Here is a 27900-nt window from a genome sequence, read left to right on the forward strand (position 1 = left end):
TTTATTTACGTTTGCTTGAGGATCTGAGAGCAAAGTGTGTCAAGTTTTGCCATTTTTAAAATGCAAACTTAAAGCCCACATCTGGAGCATTATTAGGTTTTTTTAATCATTTATTTAATCATATTCATGTCTTTATTGTTTGTTCTTTGTCCTCATCTTAGGTTTGGTTGTTAGGTTCTGACTGAGAATCATATCATCAGCACGGAGTCGCAGAAAGTGTGACTGAAACAAACTTTTATTTGTTAGGTTTTCAATGGAATAACATGAAGACTACATGGGGGAGTTCAGGAGCGTTGCCCTGACGATGACATGCTAAACAATAAATAGGAGTAACATACTGTATGTTCTCACACACTCACACGCACACACACACGCACACACACACACACACGCACTTCCAGTCTTCATAAAAAAAAAAATATACCAAATATTACCATGTAACACAGAATAACCTGAAACATCGTTAACTTTGCATCCTCCCCAAAAAACAGCTTGCACGATTTTCTCAAAAACGTCCCAAAATGCAACGCCTTAAACTTGTTTCAACATCCCGTGAACCTCCCGCTCGCCTCCACCGCTCTCTCGTACCTTCATTTCCACGTACTGTATATCAACGTGTCCCGGTCATAGCACAGTGCTGTGCACAACAAAGCTTCAGTCATCATGTGCTCAATGTACAGTCCTTCAAAAAGCCTCGAGTTAAGCCCTTTGTGTTTGTGTTGGTCCCATACAACAGTATTTCCCATCAGTCCGTCTAAGCCGACGGCCCAAATGAGCGCTACACATGCAAAAATCAAAATGTACACGTCTCCCTTTCATTATATCCTGTATACTGAAACAAATGTTATCATTTACACCATTAATCAAGAAAAAAAAAATGCACAGACCATTAGAATAAAATCCTCAGGCTGAGAAACGTTAAACACTTTTATCTTTCAGTCTCCAACTGTCATCGTTGAAATCTTCACTCCGCATGAAAACTACAGGAGATCTTTGTGATGCCCCGGAGGCCCAGCCTCCAGACACGGGACGTCCCATTCAGTTCCCGTTGATCTCCATGGGACCCCCTTTGGGTATGAGCAGGCTCATCCGGCCCGTGGTGCTGGCCGCACTCTTGATCACCTCCATCCACCTGTGAAGACATGACAGCGGGTTTTAAACTGCGGTTACTGTACGCCTCCGAGGCCGGCCTGCGGAACGGACGACGACGTTCTGCAGGGTAACAAGCAAGTCACGTACCGCTCAAAGGTGTACTCGCTCTCCGCCCGGAAAAAGTAAACGTGGGACTTGAACTGCAGCTTGAAGACGTACTCCTTGTGAATGCTGTCCGACTCCTCGGGGGTGCTGACCGTGTAGCCGAGCAGCGGGAGGCTAGCCAGCGGGAAGTCGTCCTGCAGGGAAGAGACAGAAACGCTCTCTCAATACCGACGCATTCACCTCACCTACACATTTGATGTCATTATGATTCTGCTGCCTCCGCTGACCTGGTGAGTCTTGTAGAAGAACAAGCAGAAGTTGGTGAAAACCACCCAGAGTTTCTGCCAGCCGTTACTGTTCTTGAACTTCCTCAGGAGGTAACCGGACAGCTGGTTCTACACAGACGACAACAAAGGTTAGACAGTGATCATCACATACAGAAGAGTATTGGAGCTGATGTTAAGTGATAAAGGTCAGTGGTTTGTGGCTGTGTGTGAGTGCTTGGATGTGTGGACATATTAGACTGATTACATAGAAACAGTGTGTGTATTACTTCAGGCTGTTAAAGTGTTCAGCTATGTTCAAACTTTGTTCATTTTCTGTTACATAACAAACATCCGTCACAGCTACTACCAGCTTAAAAATGACTCCCTGTACTTGTTGTGGTTGTCAGAACTAGACATGGGACGATATGAAAATATGTCACGATTATTATCCTGGCCAAAATAATTCACGATATTGTCCAATAATCATCAAAATGGCACTGGAGCACACAGGAATAACTTAAAGGTTTGTTAAGAAATGAAAATGTGTAATTGTTAGTGAAAAACAATGAACTGATCTTAAATAAGATGATCATAAATCATAAGGTCTCCCTACATTAATAAAGGATAAACACATTTTATGCTCCATCTTTCCCTTCTCTACCATGATCGGGAACTAGACAGCTGTTAAGAGTCACGATATTTACGATTATCCCGATAACGGAAAATCAACTTCGTGCTTTTTACTACGATCCTTCCCATTGGTCCCATCCCTCGTTGGCACGCTTTGTTTTCAATGATCAACATCAGTTCTGCATCCACATACAGCGGACAGACACCAGCAGTGTCATCGTGTTTGTTGCCTTGTTACTTTTATACACCACGCCTCCAGATCCCAGCAGCTACTGGTGAGGACAAGGTCATCATCAGCTGATAAAATCTAATAGCTACACCTTTCATATTTATCATATTTCTATTGTGAGGACTTGCAGATTAATAAGACATATGCTATTCGGTGTACTAGAATGTACTTGTATATTTCTGTCATTTATTTATTGTTACTAGTTTCTTTTTTAAGACTCAGGAGGATGTTTCCTAGATGCACCATTCGTTTGGTTGGGGAGGTATCTGCTCAGCTGGATGATTTCATAGGGTGTGGATGTAAATCAGCTGTTTTACTCAGCATTTCTTTCTACTGAGACTCCAGGGAGAAATGACAATAACTGGACCTCTTCTATTAGTCCATCGGCTCTAGTACCTGGTTCATGCGCAGGTAATCAGTGAGAGAGAGGTTCTGGTTTCGGTACCAGCAAACGTGTGTGATGGTGTTTGGTCTTTGGCCCTGACCGAGCAGATAGCGAGGAGGAAGCTCTGGTGAGATAGCCGAAGGGCCGAAGACTGAGAGGGCGAGGAGACAAAAGGAAGACAGGGTGTAGAGAGTGTTAGCATGTTAGCTTTGGGAGGAAGGAAAGGGGAAACAAAGAGCAGTCAGGAAGTCCTGCAGGTCTGTGGAGTGAGAAGGTGGCAGAGACATTATTTACTGCATGCACAGTATGAATACCCTATCAACTGCATATGAAACAGAGAACATGGAGCCTTCCAGAACATGCTTCAGTCAAACAGTGGAGACACGGGACATTAAGAGTCATCGGGAGGGAGAAAGGAGGGAAACAGAACATGTTAGAAGGAGAAAGGTGAGACGTAGAGATGGACCCCAGAGTGACGGCAGCTTCTCGAATCCACCGACGCAGAAGTGATGAATGTCACTGGCATGCCATTTAAAATACGCGTCTGTGTTGCAAACTTATCCGGTGTGTGTGTGTGTGTGTGTGTGTGTGTGTGTGTGTGAGTTAATGCGGGCAGAGGAGGAGTACCTCCACAGCCTGGCTGTGATCAGACATAGACACGCTGGTGTTGCGGTGCCAGCACACATGCATGGTGGTGTTGGCACGGTGATGTGTCTGCTTGTCCAGAGATGTACGGGAGGAGTTCATGTCATCCTCCGACTCCTGCTCCAGAGAAACCTCATCAGACGACCCTGAAGGGAGGAGGAGGAGGCGGGGACAGGAAGTTGTTTGGAGGAAAGGAAGGGAACAACTACATTACTGCATTGGATACATTTCTATATCCCAAAGAAAAAGCTTCTTTTTTTTTTTAAATATATCTTATTCAGTGGAGGAAAGTATATGAAAAGTCTCCTCTCAGTCGGTAGCAGATCATCAGGTAATACGGAGGAACCAGTAGCCCTTACGGTTGGAGTGATCGCCGAGTCCGGCATCAAGGAAGATGCTGGATTTCTCTTGGGACTTCTTGGCCATGTCAATGGCTATGTTCAGATCCTCGATCCACTTTCCCATCTCCACTTTAGAGCTGAAATCCCAAACATAGACAGAGTTACACGTGGTCACCAGCTGTGTGCATTTATAGTAAAGACAGGAGATCAAATGACACTTTATTTCATTTACAGTCAAGTAGGAAATAAACTCTTCTCACCTGGCAGCGACGACGATGGTCCTCTGAGCAGAGTAGATGGTGAAGCAGTGGGGGACTGACCACTCATTTTCACTTTCCTCAACCTACAAACAAAAGAGAAACCCCGACAACATCAGCCCAACGTGGGAAGCATTCGGTCTAAAAACTCACTTGTTGACAATGAAGGACTTAAGCTTAGAATAAAAAGGGGGAAATGCAGTCGGAGAAGTCTGACTTGAGTCACAAACAGAGTCTCTACTGGATGGATATGCATCTGTGTGGACGTCAACCATGATGACTTCCTATAAGAGCCTTTATCGACGGCAGGAACTTTCCCCAGGGACCTTTTTGGGAAACTCATTGTGTTTCGCCTGCAGGGGCCGGGGTCCGTTCAAGGCCCCGGTCGGAAGGTAGTACTTTCTGAAAGTACAGGAAGTCTTGGTGTGGTATTGCAGGGATGAGAGTCCCTGTTTGGTCACACACACATTGCTCCGCTGCTTCGTCGTATGGACCGCTTCAGTCATAAAACAAGGGAGAACTCCAGTATCCATTTAGGATGAGAGGATAGCGTTTCTCTTTGACTGATAACATTAAAACAAATGTTAGACGGCGGTGCTGCAAATTGTTTTTGTTATCTCATCACAGCGGTTACGTTCTAAAGCACTAATAAATAACACTCAATGTCTGATTCACTGTGGGGACGGTTGAGGTCATATTCCTCCTCTGCATTTCATCCATTACATCCAACGTGCATCATCAGCGGTCGAAGTCAGACTAAATCTAAGCTTTATTTTCCCATCATATTCTTTAGAGGAAACAAAGCACTCTTGAATTTGCAGATGGCAGATGTTTAGACGGCTATGGAAACGCAGGCAACTATGTTCTGCTAATATGCAATCAACATTTTGGCTCGACATACAAATAATGGCAAGGGCTGACATGAGTGTGCAGCTTAAGCAATCGGCTGTGTTTTTATTGGTGATTTGTCTGGACAAGCATGGGAGAAGAAGGGTAGGGTTTGGGTATCCGAGCTGGCAGAGCTCAGAGGACTTACCGGTGTATCCAGAACTATGAGCTGCAGCCAGGAGTAAAGCAGAGACATGCAACGTTAGGAGACCCAGGCCCTCCCTTCTCAACACACCGCCACACAGATCAGATCATACACATGTCACCACCAGGTCGTACGACTCCTCTAGTCGAGCACCTCGAGATCTCTACGGGACCGATGGCGCTTAAAGAGGGACAAAGTTAGAAGAGGTGAACTACACTCACGATCATGCCGTGAAGTGGCAGCTGGCCGTGCACTTTGAACTGATTGGTCGCTGTGACGCCTTTGCTCGTGTAGAGGATCATGTCTGAGAACTGAAAAGAGAGAAAACGGTTAGAGAGACCCCCAAGTACACTGATTCGTAGGTGTTGAAGCTTTATGGATGTTGTACCAACCAGGAAGAACATCCTCTGCTGCAGCCCTTTCTTGGTAAGTTTGTACAGACATCCCTCCCGGATGAACTCCTACAAACACAAGGTGGTCAGATACTCCTGTACATTTCTACCCAGTTCTCCAGCTCCCCCTACCATCTGCTCGGTGTCATTGCACTCACCCTGCCCGGCGCCGTTAAGTTCTCAATACCTATCAGGTCTCTCTGCAGCTCTGTTAGCTTCTGGAAATTCTCCAGCCGGATGAGGCTGCTCTGCAGCTGAGTGGCGATCTCGGCCACTTCCTTCAGAGCCTCTGCAGAGAAACCAGAACGATCCATCAGAGTCCTCGAACATGTATGTTATTTTACAGTCACGTTAGTACAGGTGCTAATAGAATATAGGTTTATGAGTGAAGTACATGTGTGTATTTTCCTGTTGTCTTTATCAACTACCACAATATTTACAAACTAAAACATTTCTCCCTCAGGTGATCATGAGTGAGAAAAAAAAAAGTAATTTCATTAAAGAGGACCTATTCTGCTTTTCTGCTTCTTTCTTTTCCTTCAGTGTGTTATGTCTTTATTTTGCGTGTAAGATGTCTCCATGTGTCCATGTCCTAAGACAGTTACTATCCCCCACAGAATCTCTGCTCTTGAAAGGCTTGAAACGCCTCAATTGAAATCTTTTCTTCCGTAAAGTGACAATGATGATAAATATCTGGCCAGATGCTAGATTGTCACGCCCTTAAACAAAGCTAGTAAAAGCAGAGCTGAGCATGGAGTCGCCATGTGGACAGGACGCCTTTTTCTGCTGTGCAAATCAATGGCCTTTGCATGGACTTCTAAAAAGGAAGAGGAGCTGAAGAACAAGTGACTACAATTCTGTTATCTGGTCACGGTAAGGGGTGGGACATTTCTGACAAAAGCACACAACGGTTGACCGATCACTCTGTTGTGATCGGTCAACCAATCAGGGCAGACTGGACAGGAAGTCAAAGAGCGGTTTAGATAGAGGCTGAGAGGAGCTGCTGCAGCAGCCAGGATGGAAAAATAAACTGTTTTTAGAACCTATAAGCATGTAAACATGTTGGAGTAGTAACCTGAAATACAAGGGAGAGGACATAACTCACCCTTGCAGTCGTCGTGATCACGGTGGGTGGGGGAATAATGCTTGCACAGTCTCTCCAGGATGAGCTTGTAGTGCATGAGGCGCTGGATGGGCTTGAGCAGGAACGTGTTGAGGGGCAGGTAGCAGACTTTTTGCAGCTCAAACTCCTTGTAGACCGTCTCCAGCTTTTTCAGCCTCTTGCTGGCTTTCTCCAGCTCCGTCAACACCTCATCATGTTTCTGCAGGAAGCTGGTGAATTCCTAAAGGCAAACACGTACAGCGTGAAATGAGGGACAGTGATTCAAACAGGTAGAAGGAGAGGTGGCTTGCAAGGCATTCTCACCTTTAGAGCACACATGTTCCTCAGCATCACATCACCGATCCTCTGGTAGTCCCCTTTGGCGTGAGCATTAGAGCGTCCCTCCCTGAGGATGTGCAGATTTGGTCTTTATGAGCATCTCGGCGGCTCGCACACATCTGATCACCAAGAGAAACACTGAAGGAGCACCTACCAGAGAGCCAGCCTCTGGTCCAACTCCTTGAGGAAGCCACGGTGGAACTCGTAGATGGGGTCGATGTTGGAGAAGAGGAGGGTCATCAGGCCTTCGGGCATGGCGTTTTCTTTGATCACAGCGCTGCGAAACCACTGGGAGCCAGAGAGGGAAAACAGACTATTTAGTCATAGAGTCTCCTAAAAAATAGACTGGTGTTCACACATGATCATGCATGAAAATGATGATTTAGGTTTACGAGTTCTCAAGGATTAACTGCCTCATCAAGGTACAGTTAAGTAGTCATATTGGAGAGAAGGCAGACATCTCTGATGACACTCGCCACCACACACCAAAACTATCTAGAATGATAAATAGCACTACAGGTATGAGGAACAATAGGTTTTTTTTATTTGGCGGTGACCAGTCCCAGACAAAAAGAAAAATATATACATTCCAGGCATCTACATTTGTTTTTCAACGACGACACTATTTGTACATTGCCTTGGTGAAACCAAATAAAAACAGGCATTTAAAAAGAAAAAAAAAAAAAACTCACCACAGTGATGACCTCTAGGTCTTTCAGGTACGTTCGCTCTGTGGTCAGAATCTCTTTGGCAATGAAGTAGGCCTTGTCGGTGGGATATCGCTGAGGGAGAAGAGGGGCATACAGGTCAAAACGTATGTGATGGAAAAAAATCACACAATGAGAAAACACAAATCTAACTTCCTTTCCCTCCATTATACTAAGAAATGGTTTGAAAATCACACCCCATTATAATTTGCTTAAAGGGGGGTCATGAGGCGGTGGCGGCGGGGGGGTGGAAGGGTGGCATGTAAGCAGTGTACCTTCCTCCTGCCCTCCTCCTCCTCCTCTAGCCTGGCATTGCTGCCCACCTCGCTCAGGATGGGGCTTTGCAGGGGCGACGGGATCTGGCCCGGCAGGCTGAGGGTGGACATCTGGAAGGAGGGGGACAGGCAGAGGGGACCTTTGGAGCTTAAGGGTGAGAGCTGAGGGCTGTCCACGGCCGAATCTGTGGAAGAGGGAAAAACAGACATTTAAAAACACGTTAAATATCCTAAAATAAGATATAAGTGCAAGGTGTTGGGGAAGTGAGAAATCAGAGAAAGATGTCCCAAACAGGACAAACATGATCTTACGAAATGGGCGGACTTTAATCAACATATTTGTAAGTGCTGTAATAAGTTCCACGCAGTCAAATACATAATTTCACCTTCACCTAACCTGACTTCCTCTCGGACAGAAAACACTGCTGAAGAGCTGCACATTTGAACAAAAACAAGCCGACTGGTTCATCACACACGCTGGCCACAAATGAAAGGGGAGACGGAGAAAGGAGACCAAATCAAGTAATGGTTCCCACATTTCCCCCCTGCCATTGTTTTCAGAGCCCTCAACAACAAATGATTCATTGCCAACTTATACAAGCCCGGCTCCGTTTCAGAGAACTGGCTCTTCTGCTTTTGTTCTGCCTGTGAACTTCGCTACACAACAAGTCTAGGAGACAAAACACGCAGATGAAACGCCGGGCTATTCTCTTTACTGAGTCACAGGTCACCACAGCTGTTCTTCCACTTCTATTAGAGGGGAAAAAAAAAAAAAAAAAAAAAGGGAGTGGGGGACGGCCGAGAGGAAAAAAAGAAAAAAGATCACTACTCGACCCGGAAATAATTGCTCACGCTACGACTTATCAGGAATGTGGTGCATCTGGAGGGCAAATAGTTGTTTATAGTTTATCTGAAGGGGGCCACGGGGAATAACTTGAGAAGGGAAGAGAGTGGATGTCGGACTCGCCAGCAGGAGGACGAGGGTTTGCTGTGGAATGACTTGGCACACGGCCTGCCCAAACAGGGAGCACACACACACACACACACACACACACACTCTCTCAGCTGGAATTAGGTCGAGGAATCTTGTGTACGAGTTTGACCCAACCCCCAACGGCACACAAGCTTGTTGCCTCAGACATAAAGGCAGTGTGTCGTGACTTGTTGCATATAGGCTTCTTTTTCCGAACGTCATTACACCGACGAGCACTGCACACTAATAGGTCATGTGATCCACTCATTCAGAGAATAAATGGACCGACTGTAGTGAGGAATGGTCAACAGAGGCTAGGAAGAATGTTGCTCCTGCATGTGAAAACCAGCTTTTAAAGAATGGTGTATGGGATCATTAGTTGGTCCTGCAGAGTTGCATTTGGGTTTCAAGTTAATCAGAATGAGGTTAAAAACCGCATGCATTTACACAATATCTCCAGTCTGGTGTCAGAGTATAACCACTAGATCCTCAAGATACATTAAATACAGATTTTGCTCGGGGTGAGATATCCGTCATTAGTCTTTCATTTGGCCATTTCACGTCTAACACCACCGGGGTTTCAGTTAAAGCAGTTGAAAGAATGACATCACCATCGCAGGTTTCGATTTCGGGCTGCGTCTGCAAAAGAATTTTAAGTCTGACATTCATGGTACCCAAAAGTGATTACTTTATTCTTGAGAGTAAAACACACACACATTAAGTACAGGTTGTTTATAATAAAGTGAATATACATGTTCAGGATTAAGTGTTGATTACTTGATGCCTAAGTGCAGTTAGCTTAGCTGGTTATAATCATCAGCCTGTCGTTAATTCAATCTTTAGGTGAGATGTGGGAAGAATCACATGGCAGAAAAAGAACCAAGGCAAAAACAGGACAAAAGCCAAACTCTTGATCAGACCAACCGTCTCCACGCGGTCTCAAAGCTAAGTGATGGCACATGAAAGCAAATTATGTTCCCCACTCTCCAACAAAAACAACTGTTCACGCTGAAACAGTGTTTTCACAAAAGGGAAAAATAAAAAATGGCTATTTGCTATCCTTCAAAATGACAATGAGAAATGGTGAGTATTTAACAATTTAGAACTAAAGAGGGAGACTTAATCAACCCCTTTCCCACGTGGATGTTCGCCGGAAACATCCCAACGCACCTGAGATACGCATGAAAGCATGTTGCAAGAAAAGTGAAGGTTAAGTGCTTTAAAAGGCACTGCGGTGCAAGACAAAAAGAAGACTGGATAAGAAAAAGCAAACTTTGCAAAAGCCAAGTGAAGCCTATGTTCAGATAGATTTAAGAAAGCTTAAAGAAAGGAAATTCAAAGAATTGCACTTGGCAAGTCGAGGAGGAAATGACATCAGTGAATGCACAAACTACTACTGATTAGTTTGTCTTCTATGGCACAAGTACATTTACTTTTAAGACAAACCACAGCCTGGAAGTCAGACAAAAAGATCAATTACAAAAAGCTTCGTGCATGCTTGGATGTTAGCAATTAACCACATGACAGCAAACTATCATTCCTATACCAGAACATAAACATGAAAAAAAATCCAGCTAATATAAAAAGTACCGAGAAATTCATAGCTAATGTGCAAAAGACCCCCGATTCCTTCCAATAAACAAAATACCACCTTGTTGGTAACCTGACGATAGCAGAAGCCAAACCCCAAAACAAAGATATCAAGAGATATCAACTAGTCGTGTACCGACGCTTCAATTCCTACTTTATATAAAAGGGTTTCAAATAAGGGTTTCTAATGTTGAAGGATGCTCCGCATTCTTCGTTCTAATAATTAGGAAGTATTACTGTATCAGACACTATGAAACAGGGTTTACTAACTGTAGCAAGTGTGCTCCAGAAGCACAAACATACATACGTGGAAGATGATACATTCATTTTGTAGAAAGTGGCGTTAACAGTGTACTTAATGGCTCATTAGAACACTGCTTACATTCTTTAACTCGCATGAAACAAAAAGGTGAGTTGGTGTCTATTTTTGTGAAAATCCTTCAGAGGGTTCGGGTTCATGGACTAACGTGACACCTGCTACATACATGCTGTGGACTAGTCTGATGTGAAGACTGCTGGCAGCTACTTCAGCCAGCAGGTGTCAGTGAGGCACACAAGTGCAAATGGAAAAGTGGCTCCATGGACCGGATCACTGAACTACCGGTTTTATTTTTACCCTGAGATTAGAGACAGATTACTGATTAGCATCTACTGGAAAACTGTCCACAATAAGTACCATCTAAGAAATTAGATTTAAAAGCCAGATGATGATTATTACTTGTAATAACATTAACAGTTAAGTGTTTTTTTTAAGTACTTTTTTAAAGCATACTTGGTCAAATAAAAAAAGTAGGTGGAAATCATTAAAAAAACTAAAATACATTAATTACAAATTGTTAATTGGCTATATCTGTTTCATTAAATAGAATCTATTAAGTCAGGGGAAGGTGGAAGAAGAGTAATATCTCTGAGAGTTTAAATACTATGTATTCAGCAAAAGGGAGGGAAATCTAAAAAAGACATTCCTACATTTATGTTTACATTAGTGTTTTAAAAAGGACGTGAAACGACATGAATCGTGTTTTAAACAAACGTGCATTAAAAAGATACAAAAGCACAAAATGTTTTGTGTTTTCTGAAATGCTTGAAGGATTCACCCAAAATGCATAACCAACATTTGCTCTAAATAACGTTATAGATAAGACCACTGGAAAAGACAAAGTAGACTATGTCATTCAAGAAACTTGTCAAATTAAGGCCAAAGTGGATTAGCCAAGTTTCACGAGAAGACGGGAGTGATTTTTTTAAAAAAGCACCACAAGCCGACCATGGCAGGACTACACCAGGTCAAACCACTGATCAAATAATAGTGCTGCTGCTGCAGACCAACATAGACGTCACCCACCACTTATCAGCACAGAGAGCTAAAATGAGAGCAAGCCAGAGCTAACTAGCGTACATACAGAGTGTGCATCAACGCTGATGAGTGCAGGCTGTAAACGTAAATCTATCAGCTTTACAGTTTCACATGGTGCAACCATCTTACGATTACTACCAGCTCTGAATGTCAAAAGTAATTAAATAGTGCTTATAGTTGCTGCTTGTCATAATTATTACTAATTAAGTGCTGGAAGGATTTACATTTTAATATGAGGGGAGCCAGGGGGGTCTGTGAGTGCCATGGCCTGCAGGTTGTGGCACTGGAGGAGAAAACCCTCTATTCCACTGCTTCCTGTCAGCGGATTACTGTAAAACAGGTTCTGCTCGGGGGGAAGGACGCTGTCAGAGCCCCAATCTGAGTCTGAATCCGAGCTGCCATTCCCAGAGCCCTCGGTGGCCGTGGGTGGGTAGCTGAGCTGCTCAAGCTGCTCTACCAGGTCACTGAACTGCACAGCAGAGCTGCTCTCAGATCGCACCGAGCATGCTGGGAAGTTGACCATCGAACTGGCCTCTGACTGGATGTCGGAGCCGGGCAGGCGAAGCGAGGAGGAGTCACCGCCTCCATAGCCCACCGACATGGACTCGCCTGCAGAGCTGAGCCCCAGGTTGTCCAGGGAGCTGCACTCGGAGCGGTTATTAACCAAAGAGCTGGTCTCAGAATTACCGACGATGCTATCAGGGAAGGGATTGGTATTCCCATTCAGGTCCTCAATGCCCACACTAAAGATCCTGTTCTCACTGAGGTCAGACTCCTGCACATCAAACCGATCTACTTTATCATCACGCCCAAAGGAGTAGGCCTCGGCCCCCCCGCCGTAAAAGGAGATTTCAGTGGGATCGTCATCTATGAACTCCTCGCTGACATGCAGCGGCGAGTTGGACATTGAGAACATGGGATTCTGTTTGGTACGCAAAAGCTCCGCCTCGAAAGCCTCAGGTGTGAGAACCCCCTTCCTCTTCCCTCCACCCCCTCCCACCGAGCACCCAGTTCCCCTCCTCCCACCATGCTCATTATCCTCATTGCCATTTTTGGAGGACTGTGATTGGGAAGTGCCACTCTCTACACACACAAACAAGGGGCTGCAGTGTCCTGCTGCCTGATTTCTAGGGGCACCTTGAAAAGCGTAGTGAGACGGGGAAGCAGCCTTGACAGGTTCTTCCATCGGAGGACTCGGGGGTCTGGTAGATTGGAGAGGGGACTGAAGGTGTTGCTGCTGGGGAGGCGCTGGAGACCGGCTCAGTGCGGGCAAAGGCTGCGGCTGGAGTTCTGTTCGCGGGAGGACGCTAGAGATGTGTGCTGGGTGGAAGGACACGGTAGCCGAGGAGGGGGAGCCTGGGACCCTGAGACTGTCATTGAATGACAAGCTCTGAAACAATGCAGACAGGACAAGGAAAACACAGTGAGGGAGGATACAAAAAAGAGAGTGGAGATGGGAGAATTGTATTCATTCATAATTGTAGTTCATTATAGTACAATATGTAGAAACATACACAATGTTTTTGTTTAATTTGTTGCAGCTTGTAGAGCCACTGACCTGTTTTGGCACATCTGTGGCGAGGGAGCGAGCAGACATTCGTATCTTACTGTTCCGCCTGAGCAAAAACAATGTAATGACAGCACTGTTATAAGGAATACAGCGTTGAAACATTTATCTGTCAAAACTTCGGAAGTATAAGTGAGACTAACGTTGTGTCTTTTTGATAAACCGTGTATTTTCTGTATTTAGAAACACAAACCTCTGGTATGGAGTTCTCTTGGGTCCATTTTCCCTGACGTAGTCCACAAGCTGCTTCTGGGTCCTTCCACTGACAAGAAGAGTTTTGAATCAAAACGCCGACCAACATTTTTTATCCCCTGGTTTCTTGACAAAGTAAGCCCATGATTCCTCTAAACAAGCATTAAAGATGACTTATGGCTTTGTTTTCATGCCAGGATGTAATACCTGTATCTGAAGGAAGAGCCCCGGGTGAAGAGGATAGCTTTGGACTTGGGTTGGGGTTGGTCAAACAAACGGAAAAATGAGTGGTATTCCACACAGATCTTCCAGAAGATTTTACACTGGTCTCGACTGGCCATCAGGAACTCCAGTGTGTCCTGATGGGGCCCCTAAAAACAAACAGACAATCAATCTACTCAGAAATCTGGTCCACTTCAAGGTGGATGTGGAATCTGAGACACAGGTGAAATAACAGACATCAAACAGTATTTCTAACAAAGACATTAATCTCTTCATTAATACGTACATGAACCTCTGGGTGGAGCTTGATCAGGAAACGTTTTCTCTTGAAGCTCAGTTTGCGAATCTTGGACCAATTGAAGGTGTTTATTTTAGTGTTGCCCTGGGAGAGAAAACAGAACATTAGAAGAATGGCAACGTTGTGAGGGATTGAGGGTTAAACACAGCTGGCCTGAGAGCGTGCAGCAGTCACCTGGAAAACCTGAAGGCCCATATGAGCAACCGCCAGATTTATTTTGGTGTCTTCCCGGTCAGCTGCTGGGTGGAAGCGGACGCCGTACATCTCCAGTTTACGGGCAATCTCCAGGATCTGGAAATCTGACTCAGCTGGAGTTTGGCCTCTAGAGTAGACAGAATGTAAAACACAGCGACATGAGTCACAACATTTACCGTTAATGCAACACAAACGTAGGCGTCTTTCATTCAACCTTTATAAGGTTCAATTAGAAAGTATACAAAGGAATGAGATTGCCCATTGTACTTTTGCAGACGAGACCCATTTAACTAAATGGATACACAGACACACATTGATTTTCTCAGTGGGAGCAGCAAAGAAATAAAATGTAACCTTCAGCCCAAAAAAGCAAGAAAAACAGAGAAGTAAAAGTAACGAGTTATGTGCTCATCTAGGTGTACTTCAATAACAAGAGAAAAAAATAAATCATACAAATTTGTAAGAGCTGGGATCAGCTCCAGCCCCCCACGACCCTGAATACAGGATCAGCAGTAGACGATGGATGGACCAAGTCTCTGCACTTTGCATTTCCAGAATATATAATATAGTTGCATTATTCACCTTGTAGTCACATTCCAAACTCACTTTTATTCATTGATTTATTTATCATTTACACATGCTTGAAGACACATTTTCTTGTTCTTCAATCTGTATTTAACATATGGAATGCAGAGAGAGTTTGAATTGACTGTATGAGATGTGCTGAATAAATAAAACTCTCATTGCTCTTAAAAACTCCCTCAGGTGTGTAACATTCCAAAAAAAACTATCAAATGTCACTTTTATTAATAGGGAGATACTGTATGTTAGTCAAAGAAAAAAAAGTGGATTTCTTTAGACTAATACTGTCCAAAGATGTCGTATCATGACTCGTTTGCGGGGCAGTGTGTCACTAAATCCCTTATAACTTCCAGGATTTATCTAAAACCATGTGATTACACCCAAACAGCATGTTATAAAGACATATCCATCCAATCATCACCACATTCTAATTTTGTTCATCCGTTAAGCAGTGAAATCTCCTTAGAGCCCTCCCCTGCCCCACTGGCCTTACGGCTAATAGACCAGCCAGAGCAGGGGATTAGGCCAGGGAACTCGCCGCTTTGCTTCCACACTGGCAACCGAGGGAAGAGATTAGCAAAGGTCTTTAGAGCCACCTAATACACTGGGTTGAAAAGAGCCCCTATTGGCCACAGGATAGTACTGAGCTAACAAGGAGGCTGGTGATGGGAAAAGTGCAGTGAGTGGTTTTGTGAGTCTCTGGACTCTGAAACGGGGCAAACCCTCTCATTATGGTTGTTCAGCAAGAACACAGTTGTCTCAGTTCGGTTACCTCATCACAGCTAACACTAAACATTTGTGTTCAAGGTCACATTAAAAAAAAAAGGAGGGTGGGACAGACAATGTGCCACTGTTTACACATTCCAAAAATTATTATTCACGTGACACCCTGTGGGTTATGAGTTTGAGATGTCCAAATGGTTTCAAGCATGAATGTGTCATTCAATTTAGCTGAAAATAAATAAACAAATAATAAAATGTTTGTAGCACACACACCACACGTTCAGCTTCTGTGTTCGGTGTGCTCTGAGGAGGTTTTTAGTGTGTGTTCTGTGTTCCCAGTGAGCAAACACACTAACCTATGATATTATGGCACCGTGAGTTCAAACCATAACAGTCCTTGACCTAAATTAAGTCGAGTCACTAAACTGGCCCGACGTGGTCAGGAGTGGAAAGTAACAAAAAACATTTACCCGTTTCACTCTAAAACAGCTTGTACCTTTAAAACAACGTCATAATAGTACAGACTTTTATTTTAGGTCTCATCTGTAAAAAAAAAAAAAAAACATGAACAAAACAAATATGATGAACTGAGCACGAGAGAGTTGAGCAGAAGTGCCCAGTCAGTCAGCAGCTGTGAACAATCTGTTGGCAGCTGGTCTGTTTTGTGTTAGGCATGAGACACTGTGCAGCGATGAGTGTGTACTTAATGGCATTAACACATCCCTATCACAGCTGTTTCAACAGTTAACTTTGTTACTAAAGTGGGAAGACTGACTTGACTCCTGGTTCAGTTCAAACCGGTTTACCTGCTGACTGATGCTGTTCAAAATGTTTGTTAGATTCAAATATTTGGAGTGTGATGGAAGAAAAGATGCAGCTACAGCCAGTCTGACGGGTATCGACAGGCTGACTGATAAGGCGATGCAAATAATATAAACACAACACCACACAGCTTTAGCTCAACATGGTTTCTTTTTGGTGAGGAAGGCTCCTAGCCGAGTGAAATGACCCGGAAGGATCTACGGCCGTGGTTTCACTCGTCTTTTCAATGTGAATTTTGTCATCCGATCGCACCAGAACACATTACCTGTCAGGCCTGTACGGTCAAAGATTGGATCTTGCGCACATTGGCATCCGATCAACCAGAACACATGCCAAGGTGGCTTGGCTCGCATCAAGTTTGGATCTCAGTGAGGTGTGGACAGCATGTGGGCACAATCCAGACAATCTATCAAACATAGGGTCTCGTTCATCTTCCACCCACACAGAGGTGAGGAGAAAGACTGGGGCTGGAGTCCAGCTTCGACCTGCTGCCCGAGTCATATTAAGCTACTTCTGATTAAGACCCAACAGTTCCTCATTTTGTTGCTTCACAATAAAAGCTTATAAACAGGTGGCAACCTTACATTCTCTCTACTGGCCATCAGAGGGCGACTCCTCTGCCAAGTCTGACAAAATGACCCTTCTTCTCACTTGATTTAATATCTCCGTAAACATTCTAAACATGGGTTTAAAATCCAAGATGGCAACGGTCAAAATGCCGAACCCGAGGCTTCCAAACCGTAACCCTCAAAACAATGGTTGACATCACAACGACCATGTCCACTTATATATAGTCCATGCTTATAAGTAACAAAATCATGGGGATTTATATTGTGAAGGATTTATAGGAAAATTAGCAGAACTTCCTTAGCGGCTATGCTACATAAAAACAAGTCTACTTAATACTGCAGGGACGAAGAATAAGCTGCAAAACATTTTTTTCCGTTAGGGAAATAATGCTGTCCCACAATTCCATACGGCAGCAACATTTAAAGTGACAGAACTGGGCGGTCAATAACATCCGACGTTGCCGTTTAATTCCACACTGAACAAATTTAAAACAGCTTTTTTTCGGAGGTGCGATTCCGTTTTGGACTAAAAATACTTATACAGCATTGAGTTTGTCACTGTACTCATTTTTTATGCGTTATTAATTAAATTCAACATCCATAGCCTGGTGTGAGTGCAGTCGGATTCTCTATGTCCTTATGAATCCTCCTACACATACCTTGATCTCATGTTTTCCATCAATCTCTCTCTACCACACTAGAGACAGTCGGAGGGACTTACAGGTGCCTGCGGTGGAGCTCCATGATCCTCTCTTGCACCTTCTCTTGGTACGGTAACAGCTTGGTCGCCCTCAGGAAGTCCACATCTGCTACGTCGTCATAGTCACCAATCTCCGCTGTGGGTGAAGGAAGAGCAAAACATTTGTTTTTCTGCGTGCATCATGGTAAACATATCAAGCAAGGCCCATTTAAAAAATAAATAAGTTGGCAAATCAAATTAAACAGAGATGTGCCTCATTCTTTTGGATTCCTTATTTTTTTTTTTAAATGTTTTACTTGCAACATCCATTTTCAAAGTGGACTAAATAACAGAAACACCTCTCTGCATAATGCAATGCAGTTAAACAACAGCACAGATTACATTCTCCATATCAAATAAAAAAAACAAACGTAATTTTAATGACTGAACAACTGAACACAGATGTAGAAATAGCAGCAGAAACATACACTGGACAAGATGAGAGGCCAGCAGGGCTCCAGTATTTTCTGTGCAGATCAACCTGCCCTCCATCAGATCTCTTTTCATCTGCAGTGAGAATAAGTACCTATAAAAAAAATGAAAAGTACAAAAGGCTTAGAGTTCATCTGTTTATGTTCATGAGAAGTCAATGTTGAGTAGCAGGCCACAAAATAACTCTGTGTAAGTCATATTTTATTTCTTCAGTTTGTTGTTAAAGCACAATAAATAACAGCATTGACATTTCTTACTGACCGCAGGAAAGCATTCAAAGAATTTCATAAACATTTTTGGACAAATGTAATACTGCCTTGAAAACGTGTGCTTCTGAAAAAGAAAAATTGGTGTATTTTCTAAAGCCCCTCGACACAGCCATGAGATAAAAGTAATATCCAGAAGGAAATTACAGTCACTGACCTTGTGTACTCCTCCTGCAGCTGACCCGGGTCTGGAGGGAAGAATTTCACTGACAGCCTAAATAGCGTATTTGTTGGTCCTGAAAAAAAACAGATCATCAGCACACAAACGCATTTTCATTAGGTGGAATTTGAATTTGTATTTGGGCTCACTGACTTCTGACTTGTCTCATAATGAGTTTTGTGGGTTCCAGCCAAACCTGAGGAGAAAGAAATGTTTAGATTATTATGAGAACTTGTTTTCTTTACAAAACTTGACAGAGGATAGTAGCTCTGCCATAAATGACTCTCTTACTACATAGCCACTGTACATTATGTCAGCCTCTTCATGATACTAGAGGGTATATGGCAATGTTCTGGGCAATAAACTGGCTTCACTGCCTCACTGTCGGAGCCTGCGTGCCCCGTTACATCTGGGCCTGATTGAGCGAGGAATGTGCTCGATCCAGACAGACATATTGAGTAATGGAGTGCTGCAGGGATGACGTATTTATGTACGTCAACCCGGAAGTTAGCGTCATTATTTGTTCCCTCGACAAAAAGCCAATGGGATTTTTCCTTTGGATTATTGCAGAAAATAAGGTGTTTATTAGCATGTTTTGATCAGCATGATAATCTTCACAAATGAACACCGCCTTTATGATTTTTGAAGCTTGAATGCAAGCAGCAGAAGTAAAAATATTTAGGCTATAAACAAAGTACACCAGTAACACAACAAGGATGTAAAAGCAGACTAGTGAGTACATGTGTTTCCATGTTCAGCCTGATGACGTTTTCTAGCGCCTGCCTTTTTAAAGATGCCTAAAAGCCAAAAAAACAATATATGTATTGATTTATTTTACATTGTAGAGCAAACGGTTTAAATAACTTTAACTTGTGTTAACTACAGATCTTATTTCAGGCATCTATCCAAAAAACCCATTGACTTTGAGGCCAAGTAACCAGAAGTGCAAAAATGCGGACTAATTTCCTGGTTTTAGGACTCAATCCTGCATCACTCCATTGGTATCTGCTGATATTTTCCTGAATCCTTTTCTCATTTTATAGTTACAAATGTGTCGATGTTAAATGTTTAACAGTTTAGGCTCTTGACATCATCAGCTGAGTGCAACTAAGCGGCCAGCTGGCACATCTGATATTAGCTGTAGTTTCCAGACACTTCTGATGATGGTTTTAAACCAAAAAAAAGCTTAAAAGCTGCAACAATGCCTCTTTCCTTTGTTCATTTTTACTGTTATATTTGGCAAAGGGATCGTGAAAAAAACAGACCTGTCGAAGCATAATGTATTTTAACATTGACCTAGATTATCCTTTAGCTTTCCTTATAATTTTAGTTGCTGGGCTTTAAACATAGTGCTCCACTCTTGGCATGTGAAAGAGTCTTTGAAAACGACACCGCAGAGCAACAAATGTATTCTCCAGTGTGTGTGTGTGTGAGATATATATATATATACATACACACACACACACACACACACACACTGATATATACATATATGCATGCAGTAATGCTCCTGCTGTTGAATATATAAATCTAAAGTGCCAGTGGTCCAACACTAGCTCCATTCTCTTTGAAGAAGATATACAGTGTGTTCAACATATCTTCAAAAAATCCTGTAGGTGGTCTTGAATTCCACTTATGTTTCTGGAGGAATAAAACATTGGAAAGTCTGACATTTGTGTATGGGTACTGGTGCCAAATGACTGTTCAAGTCCAGTAAAAACAATACTACATCTCTGCTGTAGAAAGCTAAAAGAGGAGCAACTGTTTGACTAAGAAGTTCATCTTTAGCCTTAAAACAAGTCATGTTGCCCACACGCTGTGACCTTTGAAACGCAGGCTGCCCTTGATGGTCAGTACTGCGTTGACGCGTACAATTATTTGGCATGTCAGTACCTGGATATTCAATGTGTTGGTTTCAAACAAATAGACAGGGTTGCTGGCATACATACCCAGTTCATCTGCATGTTCTGAAACTCCAGGCCAAAGTAATCCCTCTCTATGAGGTTGCCTCTCAAGAAAACCTCAGAGAGGAGGATCTGTCCTATAGCTTTCAGCTGAAATAAAAAAACAGAAAAAGGAATCATTATTTTCATCCCCATGCCAACAAAAGATCTGAATAGCTTGCCAATAATACATCCTGCAATCTTGATGGATGGAGAAACTGCATAGCTTTGACCACGCTGGTGTGAGGACAGAATAAACACGGTCCGTGTGTGCGGTGCAGAAAATATTTGGCATCTGTAAATGATCCCCTTCACGTGTGTTTTATAGCTGCCTGTATTCCATATTCTGTCAATTCAAATAGTTTCCTCGACTCGGATGAGTAAGTTAAGTGCATAAATGCATCCTACTGTACACAAAGTTATCTGGCCCCAAACAGAGTGCAGCCAAAAAAAAAAAAAAAAAAAAACACAAGCCGGAAATCTGCTGAAGTTTACCTTCAATGCTCTGGGGTTTGTTTTCACTAAACGAAGAACTAATTACTATGTACTAAGAACATACTGCACTTGAGGTTTGGAATACTAGCCTGTGACTTTTTTTGAGAAAATTATAGCCTGAAACATCTGGTTGTAATGTAAAATAGTATTTTTAAAAGCCATATAAAAAGAACTGCTTTGCATTGGCTGAAGTAAAACATTACAACTCAAAGAGCAGCAGGAGATTTACTGTAGTTAGTCATTTCATTACTTTGATACGATCGTGTGTTCTGCATCCACACAAAGAAATAAAATATAAATTGCAGGTGAAACCTACTGGCACAACACCCATAAATGTAGGAATCTGTTGTAAAACAGCCCTCTTCCGTGCATTTACAGTGTCTGATTACTGCTGATCTCTACTGGAGAGCAGAGAAATGGTGTGTTAAAATACTTTGTCTGGGTTGTCTGCGAGTGCAGGCCAACATACAATCCAGACAGCAACAGCAGCAAGTAGTCAAAAAGTAACAGCGGACAATTGTAAGGAACATTTTGAAGGATTCTGTCTCAATTTGATTTGTTCAGTCAGAGTTCAGTGAATGCCAATTCACCAAACAGTTAATATCATAATATACTGAGCTGGAAGCAGACGGCATGAAGTGTTTTGTAAACAACGCTATTAGAGCAAAACCACATCTTCCCTGTGGATTGAGACATTTCCTTCCAATAATCCCCATTTTCCCTTAAATGTTTACAATGTTCCCCTCTTTCAGTTGTAATTCTGGGTTAATTTAGGCTAACCAGCGTATTAACTGCAGATTTACAACATGTTAAACAAGATTGACGAGCTTAATCATTGCCTGGACATCTGATTTAAATACATCCACCTCTTAAATGTTTTTTTAACCAAGCTGTGAAAGGTGTGATTGGGTTGACAAGAAAACCAAAACGAAGTCAGATTAGAATAAAGTGATTTTTCCCCCCTCAGGGTAGTAGTCAAGAAGAAAGCCTACTGTGTTTACTGGTGTGCTTTCAGACGCCCCTCCTTTGTGTTACTCATTAACCCTGTGCAGGAATGCAAAACTGCATTCACAGCACTTGTCTTCAGGGAGAGTAAAACCCTCCTCTGACATACTCAGATTTATTTTCCACAATCTGAGAGCGAGGGATGACCTTACAGAAAATGCTGCCGGACAGCGAAAAGGAAAGGTACACTACTGTATCCCACCCTCACGTCCTCTCTCATGAACATACTAACTAATGGTGTGGTGGCTGCAGTGAATTTTACACCGAATCTACCCGATTTCATATCCAGCATAGTTTCTACACTGTATTGCATCACAACGCAGACCTTTGCAGACAATTCGCCTTCAAATAACTTCCTCTCACTGCTGACCACACTGGCTTATCTGTGTGTGCAATGACTTAGTGTGTACAATGTGGTCACACACAGTAATTATACCACACTTAACAATATGCTTGGCATTCCTGGATTCAAGAACAGTAACGAAGAGTGAGTAATAACGCCATGTCTCCGAGGCAATGAGCCAAACCTGAATTTAGAGCCCATGTAAACATCACATAAATCTCAAATGTATATGACATGCTGAGAGAGTGAGCTGGTGATTTCATACTTCTCTCTGCTATAAAGCAAATTTTAATATTTGGGTTCCAGACGGGCAACACATCAGCTTTAAGATGATGAGCATTTTTTCACAATTCTATTTCGCAATTTGACATTTAATCGATTTAAATATCATAAATCCACAGATCAGTTGATAATGCAAATAACGTAGTAGCAGCCCCACATATTGCAATAGAAAAGGTGTGTATCTAGTTTAAAAACCACATCACAATTATCATTACTGATGAAAATGTCTCAATTGGGTTGTGAATATCTTCTGAAAGCATAAATAGAAATTTGCCAACCTTTATAAAATGAAAGGTAATGTATTTGGTCAACAACCCTGCCTTCAAATAAATATGTCACAAACCAGTGGGCTGCTATCGAAAAGTCCATCTGGCATTTTTGGTCCTAGCGCATCTATGATGCAACAGTGCGATCACATGCAGTTTGTTCACACCAAACTTGCGGTACGGACCACAGTCTCATCTCTGAGCTCTAACATTAAGGCAGGTCAGTGGGTCACCCAATCAAGCTCAGAAAGCAGCAGGGATTATCACTAACAGATGTTCCTCTGGGAGACAAATCTTCCTGTGTGTGTGTGAGAGAGGAGGGAGGGGGGGTGTGTACACGCAGTGCAGGGCTAGAAAGCAGCCAGCTACGAGGGAGGACTGCCCTTCTCATGCACAGAGAGCGAAGAAGAAAACACACAAAAGACCAGGTAACCCAAATATCATCCGCCTTGGGTGTTGGGTGTACCTCGCACGACAGGTTAAGCATGGTTCACCAAGCGGTGGTTGATACTCCCCAGCCACTGGTGAATGGAAGGAGCTCTACTGGAACCTCCTACTGACAGCAGGGGTGTGTTGGGGCTTGCATTTGGCACAGTAGGACGCACATTGTTATGGCCTTGCCACCAGGAGATTTCCTGCTGACATACATTTTAAAAGCTTGGCACACCAGTGGCCACTTTCACAGGTTGCTGAGGAGACGTTACAAAAGATCAACAGGTTCTTTGATGCTTTTCTCAACTGATGTGCAACTTTCGTGTTAAATGATTATGGCCGATTTCTTTTCAGGACACACCTGTGCACACAGTTGGCCAGAGCATTTGTTGGCAGATAAACACCACACAGTGGTAATCAGGATCAGGTGTTTTAGTGTGCCCTCTGTTCAAGTCACCATGTAACCCAGATACAATCCACACTACTCTAGGCCTCCAAAACAGAGATAAAATGATCAGAAGTGGGAGTGGCAGCCCAAAACTCCCAGAGGTAAAATAAAATATCACATGAAACAAGTCCTTCTATGCTATTAGAGTGTGCAGCTACTTCAGTACACAGTGGGATAGTGCAAGTGTTTTAGAGATGAGAGCTGAGTGCTCAGCTGTAGTGAATGTAATGAAGCGCATGAGTACTCCTTGTTTGAGCGTACACAAGAAACAGATGCACCCGCTGCTACACACATAAGCACACTTTAAAAAAAAAAAAGTGTGATATTACTCTCAATCTATTGCAGGATTCTCAAAAATATTTTTAAAAGACTATTTTTTCTACATCTCGCCAAAGCCCACCAAACAAACCGCACTAATGCATTACCAAAGAGTTGCACAAGTTTTGTCATTCACAACTGACAAAATCAAAAGCTGCTGCAGGCCAGTGGTTGAAATTCCACACTTTCGGCAGGGCTGCACTCCCGTGTGGGTCTCCCCTCCCCCACCACCCCGACTCAAACTTTGTACTGGCCATGACTGTTCCCTCTGAAGAACTGCTCTTTTAACACCAGAGCTGCCCCTCGCCCCCCCCAACCCACTTGGTTGTCAACCTGACTATTTATGTGCTTGTTTGCTAACACTAAAAGCAAAGCCTGCCTGGGTTCCCTCCCACCAGTGCCCCGACTGTACTGCATTTTCACACAGCTAGGTTCTACATCCCACCCTAGGCCCTTTCTGTGAGTTTTAAGCTGGAAGTTAAGGGCCAGCAAAGGGGCTCGCTGTGCTGGATAAAAGGAGCCTGTGTTTCCCTGCCCTGCCTCCCTGTCCAGAAACCACAAGGCTGAGCTTTCTCCTGTGCTGCTTATAGGAGGGGCCAGTGGACAAGAGCCATGCCAGCAAAATGTTTGCCGACGATGACCATGCTTGGTACCTGCAACAGATGAAGGCCACAGATCAAAGCACATGAGCCCTGATCTGATTTGTCTGTTGCAGACGGACAATATATAACCATAAACACACATGCAAGCCCACCATACCTCCTTATGGTTACTCCATAGCACTTCCATCATGAGATGAAATTGGCAATGCATTATGGGTTAAAAAGTATAAGAACATAACAAGGTGTGCCATTTTTCTGTGTCAGAGCAATGCATTTTTTAATTTAGTGTATTTCCGCACAGTATTTAGTTGCAGGTGATGATAAAGACTTTACACAAATATACAAGGCAGCTGAGCAAGCTAAGGGCGCACTGAGGGGAGGCAGTTGGTTGAAGGCCATGACCATTTAAACTCATTCAACACTGCAATTTTCTAGCTATTTTTGCATACAGTGTGCATGAAGAAAAACTGATATTACAATATAGGAAAAGTTATGCAGCTTCATTCATTTTTCTTTAAAGGGATTGTGGCCAAGTGGACATAAAGCTAATGGTGATAAAGCACAAAGGCAGCACTGAAAATTAGACTCAAGTCAAGCGGATGTATAGCGCTGCAGCCTGTCTGTGCGCGGACATAAAAGCCATTCTCCCACCAGCCCACGACTCCTCAGTATGAATGAGCAGCAATATTAAGAAATGTTGGGCAGTGGTGGTGAACAACAGAGCCTCTCAGAGGCCATCTTGTTCCTGGCAAACTGCAGTCTGCTTGACAACAGGATTGCAGTCATTCCCCTTTTGCAGAGGCATGTATTTCTGTCTGCCACCTCCTATCAACGCCATGTCCAGAGCTTATACTTTGAACTCTCCGGGCCAAGTTCAGCTGTCTCTCAATACACAAAGCTGAATAATAAAATAATAAAACCGACAAATAAAAAAAACATCTAGAAAGTTTATTTTCCTCTAAATTGAGCAGCACAGGGACCCATTCCATACAAATTAAACTTGTGGCCATCGCATTCTATTAACTTAAGACTTTGAGACAACATATGGTGCATAAGATTATGAAATGTCTGTCTCAGCAGTGCCCCCAAACTACATCTGCCAGAACCATTAGTATTGTGACTACACGAGGATTACAACAGGAGTAGTTACACAAATTAAACACGCTAACCCATTCTAATGGAATTAGTATCCCATGAGTGTAGATGCATTACACTGCAAATCTAAACCTGCTCCATCGATAGGTCAATGACCTGGGTGTTTATTCTTTGTGGAGACTCCACTTTGATATTCTCACCACAGAAAATACAGGAAATGTGCTCTGATAGAGTGGTTTCCTTATTGCTTCCTATTTGCCTTCTGAATGCCTCCAGCAGCGACTTAGCAAGTAAACACTGGAAAGCACTTCAACAGTATGGATCTAAAAGTTTGCTAAAACTAACAGCCAACCTTTAGAAAAAGGAAATCACTTCTCTGTAAAGTAAATGCAATAAAAAGGAGACCTAACAGCTATCATTCTTGGCTACAGATCCACTCATGTTAATTGTAGCTCATGACTTAAACAATTCTGTGTCATTTGCCTAAGACTGTATACTTTTGTATTGCTTTAACATAGCTCGTTATTTAACAAATAAAACATATTTAGTTGCTGTGGGGGCAGAGCAAGAAAACCAACATTTTCACATCACACCATACAAATAGTATTGGTTGATCATTCAAAATGAACCATTTGTTTCAATTGAACACCGACTGGAAAATAACTCTCATAGTACATTTAATGAAATGGTAAACAGACTCCTGGATAACCACATTGTTTTCCCCTTTGATGGCTTAGGAACACAAAGTGCTAAACTACTACTTGGGTCTTGAGTAGAAATCACAGCCATTAAACTAAAAAAAAAAGAGAGCCCTGCTGAGTTACACTAAGTTACCGAATAAGAAGCCTTAAGGAGGAAGGGATTTCAGCACCAAAGCCATGTGGCAGCTGTCACCAGCCACACGCACCCAGCGTAGACCAGGACTATAAGGTCAGACGCTGCCTGCTGTGTAACAAACTACAAACACATCACGGTGTAAATACAGTTGGAGGGGAGGAGGGGGGGGGGGGGGCATGCAAACACAAGGACAGTTGGGGAGAAACTTACGTCAATATCAAAGAACTCCTGGGAGTCGTCCAGACCCTGCACACGGATGTGTAGCCCTCGCCCGTAGCCTCTGCTCCCGCTGACCATGTTGTCACTGAGGCTCTGGCCCGGCTCCAGAGTGCTGATGCCAGCGTTGAACTGGGCTCCCAGCCTTACGCCAGGGGTCTGCAGGACCCGGTACGAACCCTCAATTTCCCCCATCACTGCTTCCCCCACACCTCACTCCTGCAAGCACAGAAAATACCATCGAGGTTGAGGAAAAAACGCAAAGCACGATGGAACTGTAGCGGTTGAATAAAGTAACGTCTGGGATGAGTAAATCTGTCAGCGTGTGAGAGTTGCAGCCAGACTTCAGCTGGTGCCTGGCTCAACAGTTTCATTTCAAAAAGCTGTCTGGCTGAAGCTGCTTGTGGACGAGGCTCATTCGTGGTACGTTTAACACACCTAGCTGACGTGAGACCAACAGCTAACGTGAACCCGAGCTAGCTATGTAGCATCAAACTACGCTGATCTCAAAAAGTAGAAAGAAATAACTGACGGCGGACCGATTCGGCGTTTACTGGCGTAACGTTACGTTGCATGTGGGCCGAAGTGGGTCAGCGAGACTTGAACGTTGCAGTTAACGACATTTTTCAAGCGAGAAAACACAAGCGGGAACAACGTTAACGACTCTGACACATAAACGGGTTTATTTTCTTTTCTTTTTTTAAGAAATGGAGCTCATTGGATAACGTTACTAGTTCACCGACGGGGAGCGAAACGAGGTATTGATACACGTACGTTTTCTCTCCGGAAAAAAAGTCGTCACGCTGGACTAACTAGTATATACATCTGATAATATGTCCATAAAATAGCATTGAAACTTACCGTTTTGTCCGTGTTGAAACTAAATGCTAAAAGTTTGTAACGCCGCACGGTACACTTCTCCAGTCCATGACCGTCGTCGTCCAACGGAGTGCGCAGTCAGATTCGTTTCTCATTGGCTAAAGCAGTGCGAGGCGGTCTCTGATTGGTCCAAATGTGGCCGAGGATTGTTGGCTGGGGACGAAGATTTACCCTCCCTTACTTTAAATAGCCGTGATGGATGGATGAATAAACTTGTCCAACCGCTTGAAAAATGATACGTGCTGGCTTTTTTG

General features: G+C 43.3%; 2 protein-coding genes across 4 annotated transcripts in view; one reads left to right on the plus strand and one right to left on the minus strand.

The window, feature by feature from the left end:
- agxta (alanine--glyoxylate and serine--pyruvate aminotransferase a) overlaps positions 1–27900 on the plus strand; it is a 212923-nt gene that overhangs the window by 26872 nt on the left and 158151 nt on the right. The gene's annotated exons all lie outside the window — the stretch shown is intronic.
- Positions 218–27711, minus strand: farp2 (FERM, RhoGEF and pleckstrin domain protein 2). 3 transcript variants are annotated; one of them, XM_084012294.1, is made up of 28 exons: positions 27629–27711; positions 26762–26986; positions 20435–20539; positions 18639–18681; positions 18483–18561; positions 18056–18153; positions 17610–17724; positions 14172–14319; positions 13986–14081; positions 13685–13848; positions 13479–13547; positions 13277–13334; positions 12856–13108; positions 7799–7983; positions 7509–7598; positions 6971–7104; positions 6802–6883; positions 6481–6718; positions 5534–5664; positions 5376–5444; positions 5205–5294; positions 4987–5007; positions 3954–4036; positions 3712–3830; positions 2719–2858; positions 1485–1592; positions 1240–1391; positions 218–1132 (listed from the first exon to the last, which is right to left on the minus strand). In XM_084012294.1, exons 2-28 carry the CDS (start codon positions 26960–26962, stop codon positions 1039–1041), a joined length of 3165 nt encoding a protein of 1054 aa, XP_083868420.1. In that variant the 5' UTR covers positions 26963–26986; positions 27629–27711; the 3' UTR covers positions 218–1038. The 3 variants fall into 3 exon arrangements, with proteins under 3 accessions (XP_083868420.1, XP_083868418.1, XP_083868419.1); XM_084012292.1 differs by lacking the exon at positions 2719–2858 and adding an exon at positions 3335–3498; XM_084012293.1 differs by lacking the exons at positions 2719–2858; positions 4987–5007 and adding an exon at positions 3335–3498.

This window comes from Eutrigla gurnardus (genome assembly GCF_963514095.1).
Source record: "Eutrigla gurnardus genome assembly, chromosome: 6".
In the NCBI taxonomy this organism is placed as follows: domain Eukaryota; kingdom Metazoa; phylum Chordata; class Actinopteri; order Perciformes; family Triglidae; genus Eutrigla; species Eutrigla gurnardus.

Coding starts and splice junctions, on each gene's coding strand:
- farp2 (XM_084012292.1), bottom strand. CDS start 26,962: ATGGGGGAAATTGAGGGTTCGTACCGGGTCCTGCAGACCCCTGGCGTA. Junction 7,984..12,855: donor GTCTCACTACGCTTTTCAAG/GTGCCCCTAGAA, acceptor CCTCTTCCACAG/ATTCGGCCGTGGACAGCCCT. Junction 6,884..6,970: donor GACCAGAGGCTGGCTCTCTG/GTAGGTGCTCCT, acceptor GCACATCCTCAG/GGAGGGACGCTCTAATGCTC.